Source organism: Medicago truncatula, chromosome 7, assembly GCF_003473485.1.
Source record: "Medicago truncatula cultivar Jemalong A17 chromosome 7, MtrunA17r5.0-ANR, whole genome shotgun sequence".
Lineage (NCBI taxonomy): Eukaryota > Viridiplantae > Streptophyta > Magnoliopsida > Fabales > Fabaceae > Medicago > Medicago truncatula.
In genome coordinates this window covers 40,508,592-40,536,199 of record NC_053048.1, presented here as the reverse complement: position 1 = coordinate 40,536,199, position 27,608 = coordinate 40,508,592, and the positions used below count along the sequence as shown (strand labels likewise).

General features: G+C 31.3%; 4 protein-coding genes and 1 pseudogene across 5 annotated transcripts; 4 read left to right on the top strand and 1 right to left on the bottom strand.

Moving 5' to 3' along the window:
• Positions 1-212: 212 nt before the first annotated feature.
• Positions 213-3,934, top strand: LOC11436962 (tRNA-specific adenosine deaminase TAD2). 2 transcript variants are annotated; one of them, XM_024769976.2, is made up of 8 exons: positions 213-420; positions 602-761; positions 1,170-1,207; positions 1,712-1,778; positions 2,041-2,200; positions 2,284-2,380; positions 2,634-2,716; positions 3,526-3,934. In XM_024769976.2, exons 2-8 carry the CDS (start codon positions 714-716, stop codon positions 3,567-3,569), a joined length of 537 nt encoding a protein of 178 aa, XP_024625744.1. In that variant the 5' UTR covers positions 213-420; positions 602-713; the 3' UTR covers positions 3,570-3,934. The 2 variants fall into 2 exon arrangements, with proteins under 2 accessions (XP_024625744.1, XP_003624730.2); XM_003624682.4 differs by having other exon boundaries at positions 632-761; positions 3,526-3,929.
• Positions 3,935-6,987: 3,053 nt separating this feature from the next.
• On the top strand, positions 6,988-8,456 carry LOC11439420 (peroxidase 44). The gene is made up of 2 exons (XM_039827334.1): positions 6,988-7,317; positions 7,681-8,456. Exons 1-2 carry the CDS (start codon positions 7,114-7,116, stop codon positions 8,449-8,451), a joined length of 975 nt encoding a protein of 324 aa, XP_039683268.1. The 5' UTR covers positions 6,988-7,113; the 3' UTR covers positions 8,452-8,456.
• A 2,616-nt stretch (positions 8,457-11,072) lies between these two features.
• On the top strand, positions 11,073-16,229 carry LOC112416697 (peroxidase 57-like; annotated as a pseudogene).
• Positions 16,230-18,766: 2,537 nt separating this feature from the next.
• On the bottom strand, positions 18,767-21,643 carry LOC11435622 (cyclic dof factor 1). Its single transcript, XM_003624677.4, has 2 exons — positions 21,298-21,643; positions 18,767-20,254 (listed from the first exon to the last, which is right to left on the bottom strand). The coding sequence occupies exons 1-2, from the start codon at positions 21,394-21,396 to the stop codon at positions 19,079-19,081; spliced, it is 1,275 nt and encodes a 424-aa protein (XP_003624725.3). The 5' UTR covers positions 21,397-21,643; the 3' UTR covers positions 18,767-19,078.
• Positions 21,644-26,754: 5,111 nt separating this feature from the next.
• On the top strand, positions 26,755-27,608 carry LOC11432647 (uncharacterized). The gene is made up of 3 exons (XM_003624676.3): positions 26,755-26,915; positions 27,020-27,072; positions 27,271-27,608. Exons 1-3 carry the CDS (start codon positions 26,825-26,827, stop codon positions 27,412-27,414), a joined length of 288 nt encoding a protein of 95 aa, XP_003624724.1. The 5' UTR covers positions 26,755-26,824; the 3' UTR covers positions 27,415-27,608.

Genomic DNA, 27,608 nt, shown 5'->3' with positions numbered 1-27,608 from the left:
CGATGGTATGAACATGTCTGTAAAAAATCTTTTAAAAATTTAGAAGTTTAAGCATAATTAAACAAATTTTAATTTAACAGGGACTAAAAACACTAACGGAAAATTTTGTAGGGACTAAGATGTGTGATTTATTTTTATATGGATTAAAAATAAAATTTCAGATATTTATAGGACAAAAACTTAATTAACCATTAAAAAAAAAAAAAAAAAAACAGGAAATATGTGCGTTCCTCTTCCCCTCTTTCCCTTCAAAATTCACGATCTCATTGAACTGGCGCCCGCCCGCCGCCGTCCGTCGCTCTCCACCCACCACCGTTGCTTCCACCTCCGCCGTGTGTGTATAGCTTTCTGGCAGAAGTTCCGTTCACGTAACACCCGTCTCAGCTTACACTCGCTAGTTGCAAATCCTCACAGTTCAAGGTGTGTACAGTAAAAATCATAAATTTACTTCTCAGTTTGTGTTTTGGGTTAATGGGTTTTCATCTCCACCTACAAAATTCAAACACTTTTCACAATTTTTATGAATTTGTGCTATTCTTACATTCTTATATATGAATTTATATGTGAGAGTTAATTTGCAGCTTGTACTATGTCAATGTAGGATAAGATTTTATATATTGCATATGTGCAGAACACAAGCCACTGGAACAGGATAAAGTATAACCATTGTTCTCTGCATTATTGTGTTCCGATTCCGATTAAATCAGCTTAAGATGACCTCTCAAGAAACTCATATTTTCATGGAACTTGCAATACAACAGGTAATGTTTCTAAGACCTCTTCGTATGCACTGCTCATTTCTGCATATCTGCATTTAGTTGGGCTTTGTTTTCATGGGTAATGAACTCATCCGATGACTGTTTCGTAGCTTAACAAAATGTATTGTAGTTGGTTATGTGGTTTCGTTAACCTTTGACGAACTTCGTAACACATCAAATTGAAAATAATGGAATGTGGCATAGGAAATTGGTGCTGATTGAGTGAAAAAATTGCATGGCATTGGCATATTTTGGTATTAATAGTTGCATCCAAACTGATAACTTAAGTAAAGTTATTGTTTGCTAAGTATTGATTGTACTTTCCTTTTACGGACCATTTAGTCTAGTTTCCAGTGTCTATTATTGCACGTTATTTTTGTAGAATTGAATTCCATTTGTTTCATGTGACAGGCAAAGTTAGCTATGGGTGCCCTTGAAGTACCTGTTGGGTAAGCCACCTTTACGAATTGAATTGAATGTTATTGGAAGTATTCATTTTTTTGATTGATTGATGTTGTTGTTAAGATTAGAAAGTGTTAGGATAGTGTAATGGCCAGGCCAACATCCACATTGATCCCTAGTGCTAGATGTTTGCATCAAGTCGTGGAAATGCGTTCTATATAGTAATTTGGCTTGCCATTAGATGGCAGATATCAGATATTATTTTATCATTTATGGATGTAATTGTAAATTGAGGTTTGTTGGGAATTCCATATTTCTATCGGCCTATTGTTGTGGTCATCATGGATTGGATTTGCCTGCAGATTAATTTGTTTAATAATTATGGTATATTGCTCTGTCCTTTAACATGATATAACCATGAAACAAGTTGCATCAACATTTACTTGTAATCTTGGGTGTTCATCCTGTCATTTGTTTGGTGTCAAACTGGTTAAAGTGAATTTGATTAATGACTACACTATATTTATTGAAACTTTAATATCTGTTGACAGTTGTGTAATTGTTGAGGATGGCAAGGTTATAGCCTCAGGAAGGAATCGAACTACCGAGACACGAAATGTAATTTGATCAGGTTCACTTTTATGTTTTTTTTTATATATATATATATATATATATATATGGTCATCTTCGTATCTGGAAGCACCTCTTTTGATAATCAATATGACGTTTAGAACTATGGATCACTTTTGAATTTTATGCCTTTCTTCTACCTTAGAAGCTTTTGTGAAATTTGGATTCTGGAAGTTTAGTGTTTTAGTATATAGAAACATTAGTATTTTTAAATGACGTTTTGTTATTATTACTAAATCAAATTTTACAGGCTACAAGACATGCAGAAATGGAAGCTATAGATGTGCTTCTAGAACAGTGGCAGAAAAATGGACTTTCAATGACTGAAGTTGCTAAAAAGTTCTCAAACTGCAGTCTTTATGTTACTTGTGAACCATGCATAATGTGTGCATCTGCTTTATCAAACTTGGGTATGCTCATTCAAATCTTCAGTTGTTCGATCTATATCAGTATCTATCTTTATGCTGTCCTTTCTAATTCAATAGTTTGTCAGGTATAAAGGAAGTCTTTTATGGCTGTTCCAATGATAAATTTGGAGGTTGCGGATCAATACTATCATTGCATTTAAGCGACGCTGTGTCGCCTAATAAGTATGCCTCTTAACTTCTCCATATCTTTTCTTTTAATTATTTTTGTTTATCTTTTTGTATGCAAGCTATTTGTTTTTATTTTTTTATTTTTTTTATTTTGTTTTTTTAAGCACCAATTTTATTACATCTCACGTTCTTTTGGGTGTTTGTTTTATTGTTGTATTTTCTTATAGCTCTCCACTACATCTTTTATTGTTTATAAATAGGTAATTCTTAATTTTCTTCTCATTAACATTGTATTTCCATCTACAAGGGGTTTCAAATGTGCTGGAGGTATAATGGCAGAAGAAGCTGTCCTTCTCCTACGAACATTCTATGAGCAAGGAAATCCAAATGGTAAAGTTCTAGTCACTGTTTATTTTGCAGATATTTTGAATAATACTGCTACCACATTATAGGATGCATGGTAAATTACAATGACCTCCCCTGAGGCATGTTAAAATGTCACTCACGCCCCTATAGTTTTACAAACAACACTAACCTCCCTTCACCTTAGCGGTGTTAAACTACCATTAGAAAAAATAAACGAAAACCTCAATTTCTTTGTTGCATTCTTACGGAACCCACGTGCTTTAGCATGAAGATTGAATTGAAGTCTTTCCAGGAGTTATGACTTACAGGTGGCAACATAATGCTTGGACAAAAATCTCATTCAAATGGAACCCGCTTCATAAATGTAACCCCCCCTAAAAAACAGAGTACAAAAGTTTTCATTTGAAATCCTCCACAGATCCAATTAATATGAAGATGACGAGAAGTATTGTTAGCCCAAACTTGTGTAAATTGTGGAAGAGGTGCACACTGTTGCAAAATGATTGATTGTGTATGGTAGGATGTTACTGATAGGGAAGAAGAGGCGATGAGTGAAGAACTACTTCTGTTTGTAAAGAGTAAATACTTTAGGATAGGGGAGCAATGGTTGAAATAAAACAACAAATAAGGGGTGTTATTGCTGATTGAAAAACTAAATGGGATGTGAGTGACATTTTAACATTTTAGGGGAGGTGAATGTTATTTGCCCTAGAATATATGGTCTAAAAGCTTGCGTTTTGATTTCCAACAGATTTGGTGCGCGGTCACAATGGACTAGTTGATATATTTTATAATTTTTCTAATTTCAATTTATTGTTTTCATTTCTTTGCAGCTCCAAAACCCCACAGGCCTCTAGCACATCAAACAACAACTTGAATAATAACAAAAACTTGATTTTTGTTTTATTTTTCTTGCTTTTCTTCCTGGGGAAAGGCATTTTGTTTAGTTGTGCGAGTTGGTTTTGGCAGTCTCCTTCCTATTTATGAATGGATAGATATAAATCCCAGAAACCCTAATGTACATCATTGTTTTCCACAATTTATATTGTGGCCTGTCTTGCTTTTTCTTCGTTTTCTATTCAATAACTGTTGCTGATGTGTGGGCGCAAGCCGATGTTGTGTTGGGAAGTTAAATGTGGTTAATTTTGAAAACATGATCGATTAATGGTTATACTTTGAACTGAATATTTCTTGATAAACTTTTAAATTATTGGAAAGAAAGACACTTTTCATTTTTGGTAACTACTGTGTTTATATGTGGTGAAGATGGAGCGAGAATTTCCATTGTATCTCACAACACTGCAATGAAAACTTAGAAAACGCTTGTCATTCTGTGCAATCATATCAGATACTTAGCTAGAGTCTGTTTACTTTCATCACAGTTTTCATTATTTTAGGAAATGCATTTTTTCTACTTACTCTCTATCACAAATGTTTACGAATGATTCATTCATCTCCTTGTTTGCAAAGTGCAAACTAAAATAAACATACATTTTTAAAAAATATAAAAACTATATATTTTTAGAAAGTAAATGGAGTTGTAATCAAAGATTTTTTACCAAAACATAATGTTGGAGTTTATTTGATCCGACTAACAAATCATAAACCGGTCATTTGATCACAAATTAAAATATCAACAGTTTATTTTCTCACTTTACTAACTAAGAGAAGCCAAATTAAAAGATGTTATAGCAGTATTTCCTTGTTTTCTAGCCATCCTTGTTGCCAATTGTTATAGGAGTGCTTTTAAAGTCAATTTTGATAAGAGGCTACACTCTCATGATCCATTGTTGATCTTTTTTTTGGTTACACATCCATTGTTGATCTTTCGTTACAATAACTATAACTATTTAGTAACTACCGGTGTATAGTTACGTATAAAATGAAAAAAAAGAAGGGTTAATAAACATTTATCCCCTGTAATATATGACACTTTTGGTTTTGCCCCTGTAATATTTTTTTTTTTAGATTCCGTCTTTGTAAAATTAAGATTCTTCACGATTGTCCCCTAAGCCCATTGACTCAGCACAATCTTTGATGCGGCACTTAGGTGACTTTTTCTTTTTAATTTTATTTATTTTTTGTTTGCCACGCGTAAAAAATATTTTACACGTCATTTATATTTAAAATAAATTAAAAAATTAAATTTCAAAAAACGAAAAATCTTTTTAAAAAAATCTGACAAACTTCAAATTTTTTTTTAAATTAAAAAAATCGAAAAAAAAAATCAGATTTTTTTTTTCAAAAATTAAAAAACATTTAGATTTTATTTCCAAAATTTAAAAAAATAGAAAAAAGTTCATATCTTTTTCGAAATTAAGAAGATATTTAAAAAATGTGGAATTTAAAATTCAGATTTTTTTCGGAATAAAAAAGTTTTTTTAATTTTTTCTACGTAAAATAAAAATCTAGATATAAATGTTTTTAAATTCAAATTATATAATCTGAAAAAAATTTGATTTTATTTAAAATCTTAACTTCAGATTTTTTTCAAAAACTTTAAATTTTAAAAAAAAAAACAGTTTTTTTTTATAAAATCTTGAAATATTGTTCCAGAATTCAGATTTTAGGAAATTTTGAAGATTTTTTAAATTCTCAATATAATTTTTTATGAAATCTTTTTCGAAATTAAAAAATGGAAAAAATTCAAATTTTTTTCGAAATTAGGAATATTTTAAAAAAAAAATTATGGAACTTAATTTTCAAAATAAAACAATTAGATAATATAATATTTTCAAAGTTTTTTAATTTAAATTATATTTGAATATTTTAGAATCTTTTTCGTTATTATTTTAAAAGATTTCGAAAATTTTGAAATATATAAAATTTGAGATTTTTTTATAATTTTTTTCTAAATTTAAAAACAAATTATTTTTCTCCTAATTAATTCGTTTTTTTTATAATTTTTGAAAATAATTTCCATATTTTTTGAGTTATTAATGACGTGTAAAATGTTTTTCACGCGTGGCAATCAAAAAGAAAAAGAAAAAGCCACGTAGCTGTTACGTTAGAGATTCTGCTGACTCAAAGGGTTCGGGGGACAATTCTGAAAAATCTTTATTTACAAGGACGAAATCTAAAAAACAAAATTTACGGGGGAAAAATCAAAAGTGTCATATATTACAGAGGGATAAAGTTCAATTAACCCAAAAAAAAAAAGAAAAACAAATCAATAACCAATGAATCTACAATTAATTTCAAGGTCATCACGAATTATATGAAATGGTGATTCATACTAAAATTTACTATAACAAGGATACATTCGAATAATAAATACTTAACAAGACAGCTCAAAAACAGTGATGTAGTTATCTCATAATTAGTCTCTAATCTCTATTGAATAGTCTAATGAACAAATACAAGGAGTTGAATACTTGTTTTTACTGTGTAATTTGCCGACCTACAGTGAAAGTTTAATCTTATTGGTGAGTGAGGCTACAATTGTACAATTAAAAATTGAGTACAAGAAAATAACCCCTATTATAATATCACTGAGAGGGGAAATGGAACTTAAGATAGAAACAAAAATCCAAACAAATTTGTTGCAGGCTTCGCCTAGATATAACAATTCGAGCGGATTCTACAATGCAACATTTGGTATTCATCTCGTGATGTTAAATTCTTTATAAAAAAAAAATGTTGCATGTGAATTAATTGTATAAAATTTATTTTTCCTCAATCTTTTATTAATAAAAAACATGTTGTGTCTATAACTATATTTTGGTAGGAACATTGTATATTATATACAAGGATCGGAGTTCGAACCCTGAACACCTTATTTCTTCACATTTTAAATGTGTGAAAAAAAAATGTGCGTAACAATTTTTTTATATGACCTGGATTTGAAGTGAGGATCCGTCACCCCTCCCCTGTATGTGTGAGTTTTTTTGTAGTGATTATTATCTTCGCAAAAAAATTATAGATCAAATTATTTCACAAACTATACGTACACCACACGGTGACTAATACTATATATGGTTCAAGTATCACAAATATACCATTTTTTTAAGTAGTTTTTCTGTCAACGTCAACATATGATAAATGGTGACAACAATAAAGCAAATCAACTGTAAAGAGAAAAACAATAAAGCCAATTAAACTATATTATATAATTTGTAATTTTACTGTGAACATTTACGAAGCTACCATTCTACATTCAAGAAAAGCTAAATATATTAGTCCAAACTTCGGTATACTCATTTGAATTGAATCATTCTTCAAACTCTAATTAATCTACATATGGTATGGCTGTATTAGCTGCATGCATGATTTGTAACATATTAGCTAGCAATGGCGGCAATTTCAACTATGCATTTGAAGACTCTTTTTCTTCCTATATATATAGAAATTCAATTTTCATTTGAGAAGCACAATATATCAGAGAATATTAAGAAAGTACGAGTAAAGTCAAAAGGTTCAAAATGAAGCAGATATCAATCATCATCTTTTTCTTTATACTTCCCTTGGCATTTGCAGATCTAGAATTAGGGTTCTATGCCTCTTCCTGCCGAAAAGCCGAGTCCATTGTTAAACAAGTTGTGCAGAAGCGATTCAATCGCGACAAATCCATAACCGCAGCTTTGCTTCGTATGCATTTCCATGACTGTTTTGTCAGAGTAAGAACTATCTAGCTAAATATGTTCTAAGTGTTAGTTTGATAAAAAAAAAATCCATTTGAAGTTTTAACAGTTATATGAAAGTTAGATGAAAAAAGTTGGTTAACATATTGAGGTAAAAAAGCTTATTATAATTTATTAATTTTTTAAAAAACAATGATAGCTTCGCTCCTCTCTTGCATCTGCAATAAGGGGTTGACCGTTGTTATCCATCAACTAAAAGATCAATACTCAACGGCCAACCACTGACTGCAGAGACGAGACAAGAGAAGACCAATTATTTTGATTTTATTTTTCTATAGTATAATTATTGAAAAGTTTATTAAGTTAGCTCTAGGCGGCCATTCTCAACTACATCGATTCATAACATACATTTTCATCCATGTGCAGGGTTGTGATGCATCCCTCCTCATAGATTCAACCAAGAACAACATATCAGAAAAAGATACAGGCGCAAATGACAGTGTTAGAGGCTACGATCTAATTGACGATGTAAAGGAAGCAATTGAAGCTGCATGTCCATCAACGGTTTCATGTGCAGACATCGTAGCACTTGCTACAAGAGATGCTGTGGCCTTATCTGGAGGACCAAAATACAATATTCCTACAGGAAGACGTGACGGATTAATCGCCAATAGGGATGACGTTGATTTACCAGGACCTAACATTCCTATAGGAGCACTATCACAATTTTTTGCTGCAAAAGGAATTACAACAGAAGAAATGGTGACCCTTTTGGGAGCACATACTGTTGGTGTTGCACATTGCGGTTTTTTCGCAAGTAGGTTATCTAGTGTTAGAGGGAAACCTGATCCTACAATGGACCCTGCATTGGATACTAAGCTTGTGAAGTTGTGCAAATCAAATAGTGATGGTGCTGCATTTTTGGATCAGAATACTTCTTTTACTGTTGATAATGAATTTTACAAGCAGATTCTTCTTAAGAGAGGTATAATGCAGATTGATCAGCAACTTGCTTTGGATAAATCAACAAGTACTTTTGTGTCTAATTTTGCTTCAAATGGTGATAAGTTTGTTAAGAGTTTCGCAACCGCTATGATAAAGATGGGGAAAGTTGGAGTTTTGGTTGGAAATGAAGGAGAAATCCGCAAGAATTGCAGGGTTTTCAACAAACGCAATTAGCTAGAGAGGATTGTAGAGATTCTATTTCTATTTCACTTTCTTTTTATTTTGTTTGAAAACATTAGTTATTGATTTCATTTGTTTGTTCTTATTGAAAGTATTATTTTTCCTTTAGATGTTTGTAAGAATTTAGTACTTTAAAGTTTTTTTTCCAAAACAAATCGTTCATGTAAGTTATAAAATATCGGTACCATCACCCTCTTTTCATCCAACTCTATTGAAAAAGTGTTCATTTGGTTGTTTAATGTTGATGTGACATTTCCAAATTCATTTCTCTCAAACGTAAAATTCACAGGTGCATTATCTACTATTGGTTTGAAACGAAGACCTTTGGTTACTTGATTTATAATGTTGTTAGATGATTTTTTTTTTTTTTGTCAAATTGGTTGGAATATAGAAAGAAAAAGAAGAAAATGCACGTAAGTAATCATGTTTGGTGTCATAAACACTTTTTTTGTTGCATCTATTTGAGAAAAGAGGAAGTATGTTAGAAAGAATGCAGCTAATATAACCAAACTATTAGACTTTTAAAGTGATTCAGTATTAGGTATTGAAAAATCTAGACTTGTATATATCTTTTCTCCCATTTTCGTACACTTTAGCCACACTTGCAAATTATACCCTAAAGTTGCTTTAATGGTGTAACCATAGTGCAACATTGAAAGAAACCCTAGTTGAGACAGCCGATTATTGTTGAAAGTTGAAACTGTGACAATGCCGTCGTTCGTGTCGTAGTCACTTTGCCGGTTGTTGATATATGTTCAAATTTAGATTACATATGCTTGGATCTATGAAGTAATATGACTAGCTATTATGTTTGTGTACATCATAATTATGAAATAATATATGGGAAATGCTAACGATTAAGAACCGTAGATGGTAAGTTCCTATACAATGAAATTCAGCCTCTTTCATTTGAGAAACACAAGATCAGAGTGTATTAAGAAAGTAAGAGCAGAGGATAATAAGTCTTAAAATGAAGGAGATATCGATCAATCATCCTCTTTTTGTTTGTACTTCCAATGGCATTTGCTTATCTACAATTAGGATTATATGCCTTTTCCTGTCAAAAAGCCGAGTTGATTGTGCCGCAAGTTGTGCAGAAGCGGTTCAATCGCGACAAATCCGTAATTGCAGCTTTGATTTGCATGCATTTCCACGACTGTTTTGTCAAAGTAAGAACTAACTTGTTAAATATATTCTAAATTCTAGCTTGTGAATTTGTATAATTAGTTTCTGCTAAGAATATGATTCTTATCTAACAAAAAAGAAATCATTTTAAGTTTCAACAGTCATACAAAAGTTACATGAGAAAACTTGGTGAAAATGGTAATTGTTACTTGTACAAAAAGTTTTAGTTTAAAAATCAAAGCTTTGATCATGTATTACTTAATTGGTTTGTCAAACGATCAACCTACCAAATAGGCATAAGAAGATTGGGATCTATTAAAAAATTGTTTTGATTTAATTTTCGATAGTTTTTATTCAAAAGTTTATTTGTATCGATAACATACATTTCCATCAATGTGTAGGGGTTGTGATGCATCTCTTCTCATAGCTCAACAAATAGCACGAAATCAGAGAAATAAAATGACGCAAACGAAACTGTTAGAGGCTATGATCTAATAGACGAGCCGAAGGAAACAATCGAAGTTATTTGTCCTTCAACAATATCATGTGCAGACATCTTAACACTTTCTAGAAGAGATGTTTTGGCCTTATCCGGAGGACCAAAATACAATGTTCCGACTAAGCTTGTGAAATTGTTTGAATCAGGCAATGATGCTGCAATTTTGTATTAGAAGACTTCTTTTATTCTTGATAATGAATTTTACCAACAATTTCTTCTCAAGAGAGGTATATTGCAGATCGATCAGAAACTTACTTTGGTTAAATCAACAAGTCCTTTTGTGTCTAATTTTGCTTCAAATGGTGATAAGTTTGTTAAGAGTTTTGCAACTGCTATGATAAAGATGGAAAAAAAATGGATTTTTGTTAGGAAATGAAGGAGAAATTCGGAAGAATATTGTAGGGTCTTCAATAAAATTCAATTAGCTAGAGTGGATTGAAGAGACTCTATTTTCTATTTGGGTTTTATGCGTATTCCTACCAAAAGTCGAGTTCATTGTTAAGCAAGTTGTGCAGAAGCGATTCAATTGCGACAAATCCATTACCGCAGCCTTGCTTCGCATGCATTTTCATGACCATTTTGTAAGATTAAGAACTATCTAGCTAAATATATTCTAAATTCTAGTTTGTGAGTTTGTATAATCAGTTTCTACTTAGAATATGATTCTTATCTAACAAAAAAAAATATTCATTTTAAGTTACATCAACTTTTGAACTACCTTTTTTGCGTACACTTCATTTTGGAAGGAGTATCTCTTTATGTTTGTGTACAATTATCATATATATATATATATATATTTGTAAATGACTTATTGAAAAAACATGTAAATGACTCACACACGCACATATGCACGCACACATGCGCACACACTCAAGAATGCAAATAGTTTTCAAACATTGAATTTTCTCAATTTCAATGTCAATAAAAATATCATTCTCAATAGATGTAATCAAACAATTATTTAATCATTTATCTTTTTTTTATAATTTCTTTTGCTTTTGCTGATCTAAAATTAGGATTATACTCCTCCTCTTGCCAAAAAGCTGAGTCTCTTGTTCAACAGGTGGTGCAGAAGTGGTATAATCGAGTCAGATCCATAACCGTGGCCTTACTTCGAATGCACTTCCAGTCCACGACTGTTTTGTCAGAGTAAGTACTAGCTTGTTAAATATTTTTTAAGAGTTAGTTTAAGAGCTTCTATAATTAAGATCCATAACTTCTAAGTATCTGATTCTTATATAACAAACAAAACATCCATTTTAGGTTTCAATAGTTATATATTAGAGTTACATCGTATATCTTAGTGAAAATGTGTAAGTAATGACAACAGAGAATAGTAATAACTTGTGAATTTCACTAATTTGCAATTGAGATTTCAATAGTGATGAAACAGCACACAAGTTCAATTATGCAATAACCAAATAAAGGAAAATTACAGCAAGGAAAAGGAGAAAATTGAAGGTACTCTTCTTACAGATAAGCAGTACACAGCCACAGAAAAATAGGAGGGAGAGAGAGACTTGTATTCACCAAATTCTTGCCTAACTAATCCAAAGCACAACTCAAGCATGAACACATCAGTTTTTCACTATTTTGCCATCTTAACTGTTGTCGTTGCTACCGTTGCTCAGTTTAGAGTAGAGGATGAAGGAGACTACATGCACCAATTTCTAAAAGCGCTGACACGACCTCCCACAGGCTGGTCAAACAACACCCACCACTGCAAATGGAACAGTGTCACATGCCGATCGAATTGCGTTACCACCAGCAAGCTTCCTTCAAGCTCACTAGTAGGTACAATCCCTATCTTGATCAACACTCTCACTAACCTCACACACCTTGATCTTCGGAACAATTCGCTAACAGGTCCAATGCCTGAATTCAATGCCCTCATTGTGCTCCACACTGTGGACCTCAGGTCCTATTAGGCTAACTTAATGAGCACGTTTAAGAGGAAGTCAAAACATTGTTAAAATTAGGCCAACATATTATACAGAAGGACAACTACATGAAAAAACCTGTTTGTTTGCTTTGATAACTCATAGAGAGATTAAAGGAGTGGTTTGTTAGCATAGAACCAGTCAAAAGAAATAAGGAATATAAATATTTGAAGAACTTTTGAAATATAAGCAATATTTACAACAAACTCATCTTCAATGAAAGTGTTTTAGATCTATATTCATCATCCATTATCAGTTAGACCATCAAGTCACAATCATCACCCTCACCTCGCATATCCTCCACAAAAGCTTTGACTTATTTCATTTTCCTTGTTACTTACTTACTTACTCTCTTTCATCACGAAAATTACAGCAAGGAAAAGGAGAAAATTGAAGGTACTCTTCTTACAAATAAGTAGTACACAGCCAGAGAAAATAGGAGGGAGAGAGAGACTTGTATTCACCAAATTCTTGCCTAACTAATCCAAAGCACAACTCTCCCTTATATGCTAATCAGGTGCTGTATTTTTTGTTAGCCCATCTAATCTCCACAATAGTTGGATCACAAGCCACCTGTTCATTTTCTCTAACAGAATTTGATACTGTCGGCAGTTGGAATATTCTCATTCATAACAAAATGCTTATTGTAACTTGTACAAAAAGTTATAGGCTTAAAAAATCAGAGCTTCGATCCTCTCTTGGTTTTATTTTTATATCTTGTTAATTGAATCCATATACAACGCGCATTTTCATTCATCTTTAGAGTTGTGATGCATTCATCCTCATTGATTCAACCAATAACACCACAGCAGAGAAAGACAGTGGCACAAATGAATGCGTTAGAGGATATGATCTAATCGACAATGTAAAGGAAGCAATCAAAGTTGTATGTCCTTTAACGGTTTCATGTGCAGACATTGTAGCGCTTGCTACAAGGGATGTCGTGCCATTGTCAGGAGGACCAACATATGGTGTTCCGACTGGAAGACTTGACGGACTTGTCTCCAACAATGAAGTTAATATACCACCACCTACCTTTCCTGTGAAAGTACTGTCACAATTTTTTATGACAAAAGGCATTACAACCGAAGAAATGGTGGCCCTTCTGGGAGCCGTACCATCGGTGTTGCGCATTGCGGGTTTTTCTCTAATAGGCTTTCTAGCTCTGGAGGTAAACCGGATCCTACCATGGACCCTACGTTGGATGCTAAACTTGTGAAGTTGTGTAAATCAAATGTTGATGGTGCTACATTTTTGGATCAAAATACCTCTTTTGTTATTGATCAAGAAATTTACAAACAAATTCTTCTGAAGAGAGGTATTTTTGCGTACATTTCATCTGGAAGGAGTATCTCTTTATGTTTGCTTACAATTATCATATATATATATATATAAACTTGTAGATGACTTGTTCAAAAAACATGTAATTGACTCACACACGCACATATGCATGCACGCGTGCGCACACACTCAAGAATGCAAATAGTTTTTAAACATTGAATAATTTTCTCATTTTCAATGTCAATAAAAATATCATTCTCAATATAAGTAATCAAACAATTATTTAATCATTTATCCTTCATCCAATTTCACATCCGATTCTTGATAATACTCATTACAAAAAAACTATTTCATTAGTTACAGTTACCACATGTAATATTAATGACAACTTTAAAATCCAATATACTGATTGATACACACAATATGTTTTTTTTTTTTTTTTCCAGTGGTTTGGGATTTACAATTTGAAAATTGAGATATATTTAATTTTGGGTTAATAGGCTTTTAATTATAGGTCATTTTTTGTTTTCCTCCCTGTAAACTTTTGTTTGTTTTGGAATACCCCCTAGACCAGCTGACTGTGTATTTTCGCTGATGTGGCACGCTGAGTCATCGTTTTCTGATGACGTGACGCGCTGACTGTATAATTATTTTATTTTTATTTTTTAGTGTACACGTGACATTTGTGATTTTTTTTATAAAAACGAAAAAAATTAAAAATAATTCTAGAAAAATTAATAAAAATGAAAACAAATGCTGAAAAAATAAAAAAATTGATAAAAATCAGGTAAAATAAAAAATATTGAAAAAATTCTAGAAAAATTAATGAAAAAAAATCTGTGAAAATTTTTAAAAAATCTGAATTAAGTTGCTGAATTTTTCCCTTTTTTATAAAAATTCTAATAAAAAATAACACTTCTTATAAAAATTTCAGGAACTTAAACTATTTGGAATTTTTTAAAAATAATAAGAAAATATATTTCAATTTTTTTTTTAGGAACTTAATTAAGATTTTTTTTTTAATAATTTTTTCAAAGATTTCGATACATATTAACTTTCCAGATTTTTTTTTATTTTTCATTTTATGAGATTTTTTTTTATTTTTTCAGATTTTTATAAATTTTTTTATTTTTTTCAGAATTTTTTAAAAAAAAATCACAAATGTCACGCGTGCACAATAAAAAAATTATACAGTCAGCGCGCCACGTCATCAGAAAAAGGTGATTCAGCGTGCCACATCAACGAAAATACACAGTCAACTGACCTAGGGGGGAAAATCAAAAGTGACCTATATTACAGGGGGTAAAGATCTATTAACCCTTTAATTTTTAGGTTATTAATTGTGGACCTTTTACCATTCCTCTATTTGTTCGGTAGTGGAGTAATGTATTTAGAAGTTATAACAAACGGGCCCATAGTGGTAAAGGATGGGTCGTCCCTATACCTACTGTATATAAAGGAAATATTAAGTTTTAATCAAATTTTTCCGCTTCCAATTTTAACCTTATTTACAATTTTATCATTCTTTATCTAATTAGACATTGAATTTCATCGTAATTTAAAATTGGATCAAATCAAAAAATAGAAATTAGGATTAGATATAAAAACAATAGAATTACATAAAAATAAAACTGGTAATTACGAAAGTCTGATAAAGAATTGTTTTACACGTGAATCAAATAAGGTTCTACTCTGTTTTTAGGTGGTTTAAGTTTCACAAATGTACATACCTCTGATCCAGAATTTATGTCAATGTATTATATATTTAGATTAGTCCATATTTGAGTATACGCAATAGAATTCAAAAAAATTTCAAAGTCTAAATCGAAGTTTAGTTTGACTGTACTATGTAGCTGCATACAACTTGAAACACATGTAGCAATTCAGTGTGAAAGGCTACAATTTCAAATACGTGAAAGCCAATTTTCATTTTGAAAACACAATATCAGAGAGTATTAATAATTAGGAAACTATGCAAAATTTCCCCATAGTCAGATTAAATGGAAGTGAAATAAATGCGAAATAATAACACACAAAATTCTTAACGAAGTTCGGCCAATAATACCTACTCTCTGGACTGCTGCAGATCTCTTTAATAAAAAGGGAAATATACGTGTTTACAATCACTCACAATCTCTTTAATAAAAAGGGAAATATATGCAATAAGGATTATATGCCTCTTTTTGTCAAAAAGTCGAGTTGATTGTGGAGCAAGTTGTGCAGAAGCGGTTCAATCGCGACAAATCCATAATTGCAGCTTTGATTTGCATGCATATTCAACGACTGTGTTGTCGGAGTAAGAACTAATTTGTTAAATTTATTCTAAATTCTAGCTTGTGAGTTTGTATAATTAGTTTCTGCTAAGAATATGATTCTTATCTAACAAAAAAAAAATCATTTTAAGTTTCAACAGTTATACAAAAGTTACATGAGAAAAGTTGGTGAAAATGCTAATTGTTACTTGTACAAAAAGTAATAGTTTAAAAAATCAAAGCTTTGATCATGTATTACTTAATTGGTTTGTCAAATGATCAACCTGACCACAGAGGCATAAGAAGATTAGGATCTATTAAAAAATTGTTTTGATTTAATTTTTCGATAGTTTTTATTCAAAAGTTTATTTGTATCGATGACATACATTTCCATCAATGTGTAGAGGCTGTGATGCATCTATCCACATAGACTCAAAAAATAGGACTAATTCAGAGAAAGAAAATGACGCAAACGAAACTGTTAGAGGCTATGATCCAATGGACGAGCGGAAGGAAACAATAGAAGTTATTTGTCCTTTAACAGTATCATGTGCAGACATTATAACACTGGCTAGAACAGATGTTCTGGCCTTATCCGGAGGACCAAAATACAATGTTCCGACTAAGCTTGTGAATTTGTTTGAATCAGGTAATGGTGCTGCATTTTTGGATTAGAATACTTCTTTTATTTTACAAATTCTTCTTAAGAAATGTATATTGTATATTGCAGATCGATCAAAAACTTACTTTGGATAAATCAACAAGTCTTTTTGTGTCTAATTTTGCTTCAAATGGCGAGAAGTTTGTTAATAATTTTGCAACTGCTATGATAAAGATGGGAAAAATTGGTCTTTTGATTGGAAATGAAGGAGAAGTTCGGAAGAACTGTAGGGTCTTCAATAAACTCAATTAGCTAGAGTAGATCACAGAGACTCTATTTTCTATTTGGGCTGAAATAAAATTATTTAAGTGAAATAGAAAATAGAGTCTTTGCAATCCACTCTAGCTAGTTGAGTTTATTGACGACCTTACAATTCTTCCTAATTTCTCCTTCATTTCCACCCAAAACTCCAATTTTCCACATCTTTATCATAGCGGTTGCAAAACACTTAACAAACTTATCACCATTTGAAGTAAAATTAGACACAAAATGACTTGTTGATTTATCCAAAGCAAGTTGCTTATCAACCTGCTATATACATCTCTTCAGAAGAATCTGTTTGTAAAATTCTGATCCAAATTATGCAGCATCATTTCACACAATTTCACAAGCTTAGTATCCAATGCAGGAGGATCAAAATTCTTAGAATTGATATATCTCTGACCAAGCCCTAGATGCTTGAGGGTGTTAATGATCATTATTTGTGTGAGACGTGTGTTACAATTCATTGTCTGGAGTGAAAATATTGTTAGGTAACACATATATTGAATTATGTTACAAAATCTTATAATCATATATAAGATAGTTAATGCATGTGCATAAGTATTTTTATGAACATAGTCAAGAGGTGTTGAACTACATTAATCTGAGTATTTTTTTTAATCTCTTTTCTATGTGCTTATGTGTGTCCCATCAAAGACCTTTAGACATGTGGGCAAGTTCAATAGTGTGCAAGATTTTCTCTAACACTGCAATATGAAGTACTTATAATTAGATTAAATTTTTTATTTAACTAATAAAAGGAATGCCTTTTTATCAAATGGACCATTTGAGTCATTCTTTTGACATGAGTCAAAAAAGCAGAAATTCCACCAGTTAATTATTTACGTTACTAAAAAGAAATACCTCTACCTAATTGTTTAGTAAAAGGATCTTTTTATCATAAAAAGTAGAGCCATAAAACAAGGCTTTTTAAAACCCATGGAGACTTTGGTTATAAGTAAATAAGACTAATTGCTCCAAGAAAGATAGGAAAAAGTGATAAAGTAAAAGCACTTATGATCAAAGACTATGAGTCTTTACCTTGTTAGAACTACACTTAAAAGAATTTCCAATTATGACTTGCACTTCACTAGACAACAGAAAAATAAAGTAAACGTAAGTAGGGTAGTGTTTTTCCCTAAAGATAAAGGATAATGACTTAACCAGCTTAAAAGAGAGTTCTTACAAGATCAAATGTGACATACTACTAATTTCACCACTTTTCCCGTACAACATAATGCTTTCATGGGAAAAATCACTTTTAGAAAATGTATATTAATTTTCAACACTTTTCCTTAGTGCTCTTTTCTTGAATTGGAAAACGAATCAAAATTAAAGACCAACTAACCTATGCATATGTGTGTCCTATGAAAGTAATAATAATAGTATGTTTAGAAAAAGTAATTTTTGTTCAAAACCTATCCAAGAGAAACTTTACACCCAAAGACCATTGGTATATTGTGCATCACAACTCTTAAGAGTATATATCGCCGATGAAGATTAGATGGTGTTCCACCAATCACAACGGGGAATCGCTCGAAGACATCACGGAATTTCCCTCCAAAACTTCGGAAAAGTTCCACTGAAAAAAGATATTTGCAATTAGGAGAAAGATATACATCATTGTAACTACCTCTCAATCTCTCATTGACTTGAACGCCTCAATATTTACAGGTACAAGTACAACACCCCACTAAGAAGCTACTTCCGTGTCATCCATCACGCTCAAGCAAAGCCAACCTTCGCTTGAGATCCATCTCGATCAACATTAATTAAAATTGTTTACAGTTAAGTTTGAAGTAAAATAATGTGATTGAATGATTTACCAAGTTTGATGTAAACATTAATACACATTTTTCAACTCGCCCAAACACTTTAATTTTGATTAAAAAATACAAGGCAAAATCAGTTATGGTATAAACCAGTAAACCACCACTATGAAATCAAACACATACTAAGTGTGTGTTTGGATAAACATTTGATAGATGTGATTTTGAACATGCTTAATTTTGTATATTGATTTGATCAAGATAAGTTTGAAATAAGGTGATTTATGTTTGTATATTTTTACTCTTAAAACAAGTTTGATGTAAAACAGTAAAAGTTAGTCTCAGCAATCAAAATCAATTAGATTCAAAATGATCAAACTATTCTACTAGATTTTACTAAAATTCCATTTGACAGAGAACAAAATCAATCTCAACATATCTTGTGTGAATCCAAAAACACAGATTACTTCCAAAATTCATTCTAATCCACATTGGACAATTGAATCATGAACTCACACATCTCAAACCAATAGATATTTCGCTACATACATTAATAACATCCTAAACTTTTCTATTTACACCTCCATAAGTGAGTACTGTTGGAGTAGAAATAATCACTATCAGTTATCCTTTATTGTGTCAAAATAAAAAATCATCATTTTCATAGATTATAGCTCAATATAAATTTAAGTACACAATTGAAATAAAATCTTACAATAAATACCACAAATCAATGCTACCTTAAAAAAAACTGCAAGAGAAACAAAGGCCAGCAATATGTACTAGTTTATTTGACTGAAAATATCAATGAAAAATTTAAAGCTAGAAAATTATTATATGCTTTCCTGGATTGTATGAGCATGAGAAATAGCTCCTGAGCTGGCTTCCAAAATCTGAGAGCCACCCAATACACCGTCTTTTCCTTCTTCATTAGGCTTCTTGGTAGCTAATGTAGCCCGGATAGGACTTTTCGAGACCGCATCTGTGACATCAGTTCTAATCGTTTTTCGAACCGGAACACACTTGTCTGTTTTGTCTTCATCTACGAAAACTGTATCTCTACTGTGCTTTCCTAGGGTTGGTGAGCCATTTCCTGAGCAGCAACTGTTACTAGTAGATGAAGGCGGCGAGAGGCAAAGTGACGGTCCACTCCAATGTGATGCTGCTACAAGTTGTAAAGGTATATTTTGTGGCCGAATTCCTGGAATTGCCAACATAGGCGTCGGACACCATTGCATGGATGCAGAAGTCGGATGAACTGCTGCCATCGAAGCAACATTATTCCAACCTGGATTCATCGGTAGTACCCATGGAGAAACAGGATAACACTGCAACCAATTTGAAGCATTGTGTTCTGATACTTCATTTCCTTGATTTCCGGTATTCGTTACAGAAGATCCACACAAGGACGGATCCTCTCTATGTTGCACAGAACTGTTTGAATTTGCATCAGCATTTCTTTTCTGGTCTCTAAGATGAAGCATTGATTCCATTGATTCGCAAAGAGGGGTATCAGGACCAAATTTCAATACAGTCTCGTTATCCGTAGATGTGTGGTGGTGATCGGATGAGTTAGTACTTTCTAGCCTCGTGGTTGGAATTCCATTCGTGGTTACTATAATTTGCCGGTATTGAGAGGCTAGGTGCTTATTCTTCCGCCTCCCAGCACCTATCGGAACATTTCTCATTGTTCCACCAGCAGTCCAATACCTTTGGCAGTTCTTGCAGAAATGTCGAGGTTGATTGACATTATAGTTGTTGAAATAACAAAACTTGGTGTCCCAACTGTTGCATCGCGGACACTGAACAATCTTGTCTGGTTTCTTTAAGAGTTTATCTTGATCTGTAGTCTCCGTGTTATCTTCAGTGGGCTTGGAATTTACTATTGGCTCCTTTTCCTGTATAGACTCTTGTTTACTATCCATTGAATCAGAAGAATTGTCTTGTTGCTCAGTTTTTTCTGCACAAGGTATTTCCGCTTCTGTTTTCCTTGTACTGCTGCAAGTATCCTAAAATTTAAACCACGAATTAGTGATAAACTAAGCAGAATACAAACTAACAACATAACCTAAGAATAGACAGAGAAATGAAAGCTAGGAAACACAATTACAATATTAACAAACACAACAAATTCTCACATAACAGGACATAAGTATAACTTATTGGCATCTCAAATTTTGCAAGCATAATATGCACCTATTTCACTAGTCCTGATCTTTTACTTCTATTGGATAACAATATCTGCCTCAACTTCTGCTTATCTCAGATAATTGTCAAAGTATTGAACTCAATTCATATACTTGATTTGATATACAGTAGGACTGAAAAAACATCAGAGATTATGTATATAATGCCAAGAGAAATCATCATAAAAAACACCTAGAAATTAGAGTGTACAAATGACTCTAACAAAACGAAGAGGATCATGACCAAATCCTTTGGTTCACATCAATCCAAGAATTACAAAAATCAATTTGATGAAATCAGTCTAAATTAAGTTTTTTTATCTTTAGATATAACATCCATCTTCCACCACAATAAAACATAAAAGAGAGATGCTACAATTAAAAAATGAAACAAATTCATCAATCATCAATCATTGGTATAGCTAGCTTCACCTAAATACCGCCTTTGTTTACATTATTTTGGTCTTAACCCTCTACTCTCTCGTAATCTTGAGTTTAGCTACGAAGTAAGTAAAGTCTGACTAAAGATTGTTATAGTCCGGATTCAAACTCGGGTTCTACCAAACAATTTGTCCTTAACTCAAGCTCATTAAAATGAATCTTAATGGTAACAACACCTCCACTGAGAAACAAAATCACCCTTAAAACTTCAGAAGATTTTGATGCTTAAAATGAACTCAAATAACAAACCAAAAATCTCAACAACCCCATAAGAAAACAAACAAAATAAAAAACCAAAATTTACGTCCAACCAATTTTCATATGCAACATACAATGAAATAAAAAAGCATGATTCATGAAGAAAAACATAAGCTGAGAGGCTGAAAAGATTGTTCTGTTGTTATTATAGTTATATATGTATGTACCATGGGTCCAGAATTGGGCGGAATTCGACATTCTGGCACCGGAATCTTCCAACCAAATAGCATAATACCATGATCCTTCTGAGTCTCAGACATGTTCATATGTTGTTTCAAACTTTGAAGCTAAGCTAAGAACCTTAAAAAAAAAAAAACATAAAAACAGAACAGAAACAGAAACAGAAACAGAGGAAGAATCAAACGTGTGAGAGTAAAAAACAAAGAAAGTGTGTTTGTTTTTGTTTTGTGTAACTAAAATTTGTTATAAAACAAGACAACTTTTGAAAGGGTAGAAAGAAAGAGTTGAAAGTTGCACTATAATAAACCCTCTGAAAGTAAAAAGGTTCCCTGCAAAAAGCACAAAGAACATGAGGCATCAAAAACACACACACATTAGTAATTTTTATTTTTTCATTTACTTTTTATTAGGTAGATAAAAAAAAGTATTCTTTAATTCTTTCCTTTCCTTTTGCAATCACAAAGTGTTTCTTTTCAAAAGATTTTGCCTTTTTTTTTTTAATTTTTTTTTTTATTGAAAAGTGTTTTCTTTTCTCTTGATTGTGCCCAAACATGGGACCCTATCTATAAATTGAATATAAATGACTTCCATATCATTATGTTAAAGAGCTAATCTAATTGAAATAAAAAAGTTTATCTACCAAAAAAGAAAAAAGGTTTAGTTTTTCTCTCTAAAATGTAATCTTTTTTACTTATAACCCAAGCTGCTCAACATCTTCCTTTTTGCATTGATGTAAATGTGGAATTTTTTTCACCTAAAAATATAAAATAAGGAAGTTTAGAGTAAAATAAAATGTTCTCAACTTCTTTTATAATTACTAAAACATTATTAGATTTTTAATTTTGTTTTAATTATAATTTTTATCAAGAATTAGTAAACTTTTCGCACAAACTTAAAAAAAAAAAAGGAAAAAACTTAGGTATAACTCTTAAATATTTTTTGTATGGTTCTTAACTAAATTCATCATGATTTCCTTAAATTCATAATTTTCTCAAAGTTTATTATATCTAAAAATAATGATATTTTTAGTTAAGAATCATACGAAAAATACCTAAAGAATTATACTAAGTTTTGTCCTAAAAGAAAACCTACTTGTATATCACAAAACAAATAATATTCAAATATTTTCATTCTTATTCTTTTTTAGAATAATCTTTGTATACCGACATTGTGCATTTGTTAATATATTTTCAATTAAGTTAAATTGCAATAGCACTTTATCATGTTAATTCTTAAAATACTTTTATAAACACCTATTTGATAATATATTATTGAATGTATACATGCGTATCGAAATTATAATAATCATATATATTTACAAAATAATTAAGTCAAATGTTAATAATAGATAACATTTATAATTACAGGTTTAGAGTTTATATTCAACTTTGAAAATGTAACAATGTTAAATTTTTTAAGAGAGATTTTTCTTATTGCAGTTTTATCGATTTAAATTATTAATCTCTACAGTTGGATATAGATGATATATAGTTCACATAAAAATACCATGTACCAAATGGAATATGTACAAGCTTTCCGAAAGAAAAAAAGTGAAATATGTATGATTATCATAAAAAAAATAAAGATGATCTTCAAATACACTCTTTAACTCATATTTTGATTAAAACACATACGACTCTCATCAATTTTATATGAAACTGAAAACAAAATATACTCTAGAATTTGAGTTTTTTTTTTTTTAATACTCTAGAACTAGAATTTGAGATATGTTTGCATTTTCTGCTTTTGGTCACGCGCGTTTGTTGCAAAAATAATAAAATAGAATAATGGAATAGCATATATTATATGTATATAGATAGAATATTATTATTGGTATTGGAATGGAAAAAGTGGAAATAGATGAAAAGGAGAAAGTAAAAGTGCTAAGTTGGGGGGTGGAGACAGGTGGCAAATGAGTCAGCAAAGAGTGTAAATGATAGCCAAGAAATAAATTGGGAAATAAAGATGTGGATGACATCAGAAAGAGAAAAAGAGACAAAGGTGATTCTTGATGCTTTTGTATTTGTTTGCATTTGCAATTGCATTGCCGACTTAAACATTGGCCCATGCTTCCCTTCCGTGCAACCCAACACTAAGCTAAAGGAGGTTCGCTTTTTATAGACTACATATATCATATATTGAATAAATTTTAAAAATAAAAAATTTCTTATATTTGAGATTGGAGGGAGTACATGCCAATACTATTGGAGTATATCACATTTTCTATATAAAATTTGGTTGGAAAAATGTTCTTATTATGTGTTTGAGATATCTAAAATAAGATTACCTTCATTGAAAGGGAAAATGGATTTAGAGTTGAATAATTAATTTTCACATGTTTGAATAATCTCAAGTAAAATTGAATTTGTCTCAATTAGTTCCAACTTGAAATCAAAATTTTTAGTTATTTTTAAAGGTCTGACTAAAGAATTTGTAGTTTTTATCTCATACAATTGATTTTTAGAGTTGAATTTATTTTTCAACTCATTATTTGAAAAAAAAGATGAGAGCTAATGGCCGAATCCTCTTCGTCTGACCTGACAACGATTTAATTTAGCTCGTCTGATCATGGCTACAATTGGTACTGTATGCACAAGAGTCTCATCAGCATGAAACCTATACGTCGAAGGACCATTTCATTTATGTCTTCTAGATTTTCTATTCCTCACATTGACTTAATTAGATGGGAGAATGATGAATGAACAATTAAAATAAATTATTTAGATAAGAGAGAATGATTGATTGAGATATAGGAACAATGTCACCAATGTCATTCAAGTGCTACCCAACCATGTGACGTTTACACTATACCAAATTTAATCTTAATCAAAATTCAAAACCATACCGAAATCCACAATAAATCATAGTAGTCTCCATCAAATACTTTACAATATTCAAGCCAAAGTTCTTGTTTCTAGATTAATGATTTTTATGCTGATTAGCAGTTTAGCACTTAACTGTCTTAGTCTTTGTAGTTTTAGCCTAAGTATCATGAGATTACTTGTAATGAAAGTCATCTAGCCTCGTGCTTTCCATCTTGATGTTTATCTACATTGAGATAGTGAATGAAATCAATATTTTCACATTACAATGATGATGATGGCTAATACATTTTAAGATCAATGTTTTCATTGAAATTCAATTTCAAGAAGGCATACAACTCGATTAGTCGGAGATATTTGGGTTGTACTCCTAGATATCTACTTGATGTACGGTTGTAGAGTTTAGGAGGAAGAAGTTACTATTGTGGAAAGGTATACTACATCTATCAATAGGATGGTTTTCTTATAAAGTCCAGTGTTTGGTGTGTTTCCTTTATACTTATTTTCATTTTATAATGCTCCATAGGCAATGATTTAGAAGTTGATAAGGTTGTAGAAAGAATTTCTATGGATTGGAGTTCAGGAAATAAAATAGGTTTGTGTTGCGACAGGATGTGTATGCCAATCTGTCATGGAGAGTTAGAAGTTATTTTGTCGCTTTCAGCTTAAAAGGGAATGGAGATGTACAACTCAGCTTATGCTTATAGTAATAATTTCCAATTGTTGGTGTTTTGTCCTTCACGTAATCAAGTTATATGGTTATGTTCACTTTTGTACATGTATAACAATGTAGACATCAAACAAAAACATGGTATGTTGAATGATCGTACAAGATTAATAGGTGTACATATATACACCTCAAGGATATTTGACACCGTATTCCAATTTATTAATGAATAGTAATGAGTATAAAATTAAGTAGGTGTATATTTTAATGGTCTTGGACGCACATTTCCTGAACCAAACTGAGTAGAGGTCCAAAGGAAGTACTCACTACACAAATATCCTTCCACTTGATTGACATGGATGATGGTAGTATTGATTCCTCAGAAGTGGGTTTAATTAACAAGGTCATATTTTATTATGCATATGAAATATTTTCATAGCCACGACACGAGCCACCCTCACTTTATGCTAATATGATATGATAATGTTAAACAACATTAAATACCTCTTCTTAGACTTACACACATTGGAGACAAACTCACCCATGATATCTTTCTTCCTAGGTACCTCATTTTCATTTTAACAACCCCACCCTCATAAGAGAAAAGTTGTCATTCATTGTCGAGTTAATATGAGGACATTCTTTCCTCCAAAACTATATGGTGCACAAGTACATTATGCATTGTACTATTAACTTTGTATTTGGATACACCGTGGAGAGAATTGATTTTCACAAATTGATTTTGATTAAAAGTGAGTTGAATATAAATTGATTTTTGTTTGGTTACATTAACTTAACCGTGATTCTTATAAATTCATTTTGTTTGGATAGTTTTTGATTTATCGTTTGAATCAAAATTAATTTTGAATGCATAATGACCACATTAGATTTCATTTTTATTTATATATTAGTAAAAAAAATTATATTAAGAGCTTTTTTTGTATTACTCTCTCCGTCCTAAAGTATAAGACGTTTTGGACATTTTCCATGTATTAAGAAATGTATGAGAAAGATAAATTAAATAATTGAAAGAAGATAGAATAATAATTAAATAGTTAAAGGTATACTAGAAAAATTAACATGAATGTTTCACTGGTATTGTAAAACTACTTATAATTTGGGGCATTTTTTTTTTCCTAAATCGACTTTTAATTTGAGACGGAGGGAGTAATATAGATAGTTTAAATTTAGTTAGATATATTATATTATTTATATGACAAATATAGATTACTCAACAAATTCTTTTCAATGTTTTCTTTAAATGAATATGTCAAAAAAACAAAAGAAAAACTTGGTAAAATGGAAACTTATCCAATAAGAATTTGTCATTTAATCAGCATAGGAAAAGAAATTGATGGGCTTTAAGAGCCCAATTCTTTTGACAAAAAGAGAGCCCATTTCCAACTTCTTCTCTAACCTACAGAAAGAAAAAATAAATTGCTCTTCTCCCATAAAAAATTGTTCGCTCCCAAACCAACAGACGAAAATACCTCAGCCACGTAGGTGTTAAGTTCAACGTGACTTAAGTCATTTTCGCTACATTAGTACATCCTAGGTGAGTTAACTTATGTAGGTTATAATCCAACGTAAATTAACTCATATATGTTATAACTTCAGCGTAAATTAACTCATGTAGGTTATAATCTAGCGTGGTTAATTCATAGGTTATACTTCAGCTTATTGAATGTAAGTTAACTCTTGTGAATGATATTTTGGTCACTTGATTGTTTTTTATTTAAAATCATGCCGTTGAAATATTGCTAAATACAGGCCACACCTTTATTTATGATCCAAAAGTACTTTTATGGTTTTTATCCACAAAAAGGTAGTTTTGTGGATGATTAACCGTGAATACATCAATAAGTTAGGTCAGTGGGCAGATAATAACAAATGAAAAATAAATGAACAAGTTGACTTTTATTGATTGGTATGGTACATTCATATATGTCTATTATTGTGCCACATATATTATTTAAACACTAAAAGGTTCTTGTTCCCCTTGTCTCATCCAGCAAGTAATTCAAGATGCAAAGAAATTTCTTGAGCCTGCTTGTGCTACTGCTTTTCTTTTTGAGTTTCTCATATGTTCTCTCTTCCTCTGCTTCCCTTGCAACCAGTAAGCATTTCACAGAATATTTAAAGGATTAATGTTTAATATTTTAGTTCTATTTCAATTTCTTTGTAGAATATTCTATGAATATTTGACTTTATTTGTCCTAGGAACCAAAAATTTGAAAGGTGAAGATACATCATCTCAGCCTTCTCTAGCTATGGTCAGTGGCTCAGTGCTATTCACCTCTCTCCATATATATATATATATATAGACACACTATAATATAGCCTATAAAAATATTAATGTTGTGATCTCAAGATTTGAAATGGGATTATGTTAAAATTATGTACCCTAATCAATGTTTATTGGTTTATCTTCTTTTGATTGTGCTCTTTTTTATAATGTGTATAATTGGCAGGTGGATGGTAATTATGGTGAGAAAGTTATGGTAGTTGATAAGGAAGAAGCATTAGTTGAAAGGAGGATGGATTTGGAAACTCAAGACTATGGAGGGACCGGAGCAAATACAGATCATGAGCCAAAACCCCCTAGAAGGATTTAATCCCTAATTAAAAATGCCACTAAATTTATGTTTCCTTGTCTTTTTCATGTAATGCATGCATGTTGTTCCCTTTCATTAATTTAATTATAACGTGTTTGTTTTGTCACGCCTTTGTCTGCTGCTTTTCTATTCAAAGTCACAAATTGTATGTATCTTGAGTTGTTATTTCAAATAAACAAGGTTGTTATTATATA

What these genes read in the sequence shown, in the direction of transcription:
- LOC11439420 (XM_039827334.1), top strand. Translation starts at nt 7,114, where the DNA reads ATGAAGCAGATATCAATCATCATCTTTTTCTTTATACTTCCCTTGGCA. An exon ending in GTTTTGTCAGAGTAAGAACT is followed by an intron (nt 7,318 to 7,680) that starts ATCTAGCTAAAT and finishes TTCATAACATAC; the next exon opens with ATTTTCATCCATGTGCAGGG.
- LOC11435622 (XM_003624677.4), bottom strand. Translation starts at nt 21,396, where the DNA reads ATGAACATGTCTGAGACTCAGAAGGATCATGGTATTATGCTATTTGGT. An exon ending in CGCCCAATTCTGGACCCATG is followed by an intron (nt 20,255 to 21,297) that starts GTACATACATAT and finishes TTTAAATTTTAG; the next exon opens with GATACTTGCAGCAGTACAAG.
- LOC11432647 (XM_003624676.3), top strand. Translation starts at nt 26,825, where the DNA reads ATGCAAAGAAATTTCTTGAGCCTGCTTGTGCTACTGCTTTTCTTTTTG. An exon ending in CTCTGCTTCCCTTGCAACCA is followed by an intron (nt 26,916 to 27,019) that starts GTAAGCATTTCA and finishes TATTTGTCCTAG; the next exon opens with GAACCAAAAATTTGAAAGGT. An exon ending in CTCAGCCTTCTCTAGCTATG is followed by an intron (nt 27,073 to 27,270) that starts GTCAGTGGCTCA and finishes TATAATTGGCAG; the next exon opens with GTGGATGGTAATTATGGTGA.
- LOC11436962 (XM_024769976.2), top strand. Translation starts at nt 714, where the DNA reads ATGACCTCTCAAGAAACTCATATTTTCATGGAACTTGCAATACAACAG. An exon ending in GAACTACCGAGACACGAAAT is followed by an intron (nt 1,779 to 2,040) that starts GTAATTTGATCA and finishes CAAATTTTACAG; the next exon opens with GCTACAAGACATGCAGAAAT. An exon ending in GACGCTGTGTCGCCTAATAA is followed by an intron (nt 2,381 to 2,633) that starts GTATGCCTCTTA and finishes TCCATCTACAAG; the next exon opens with GGGTTTCAAATGTGCTGGAG.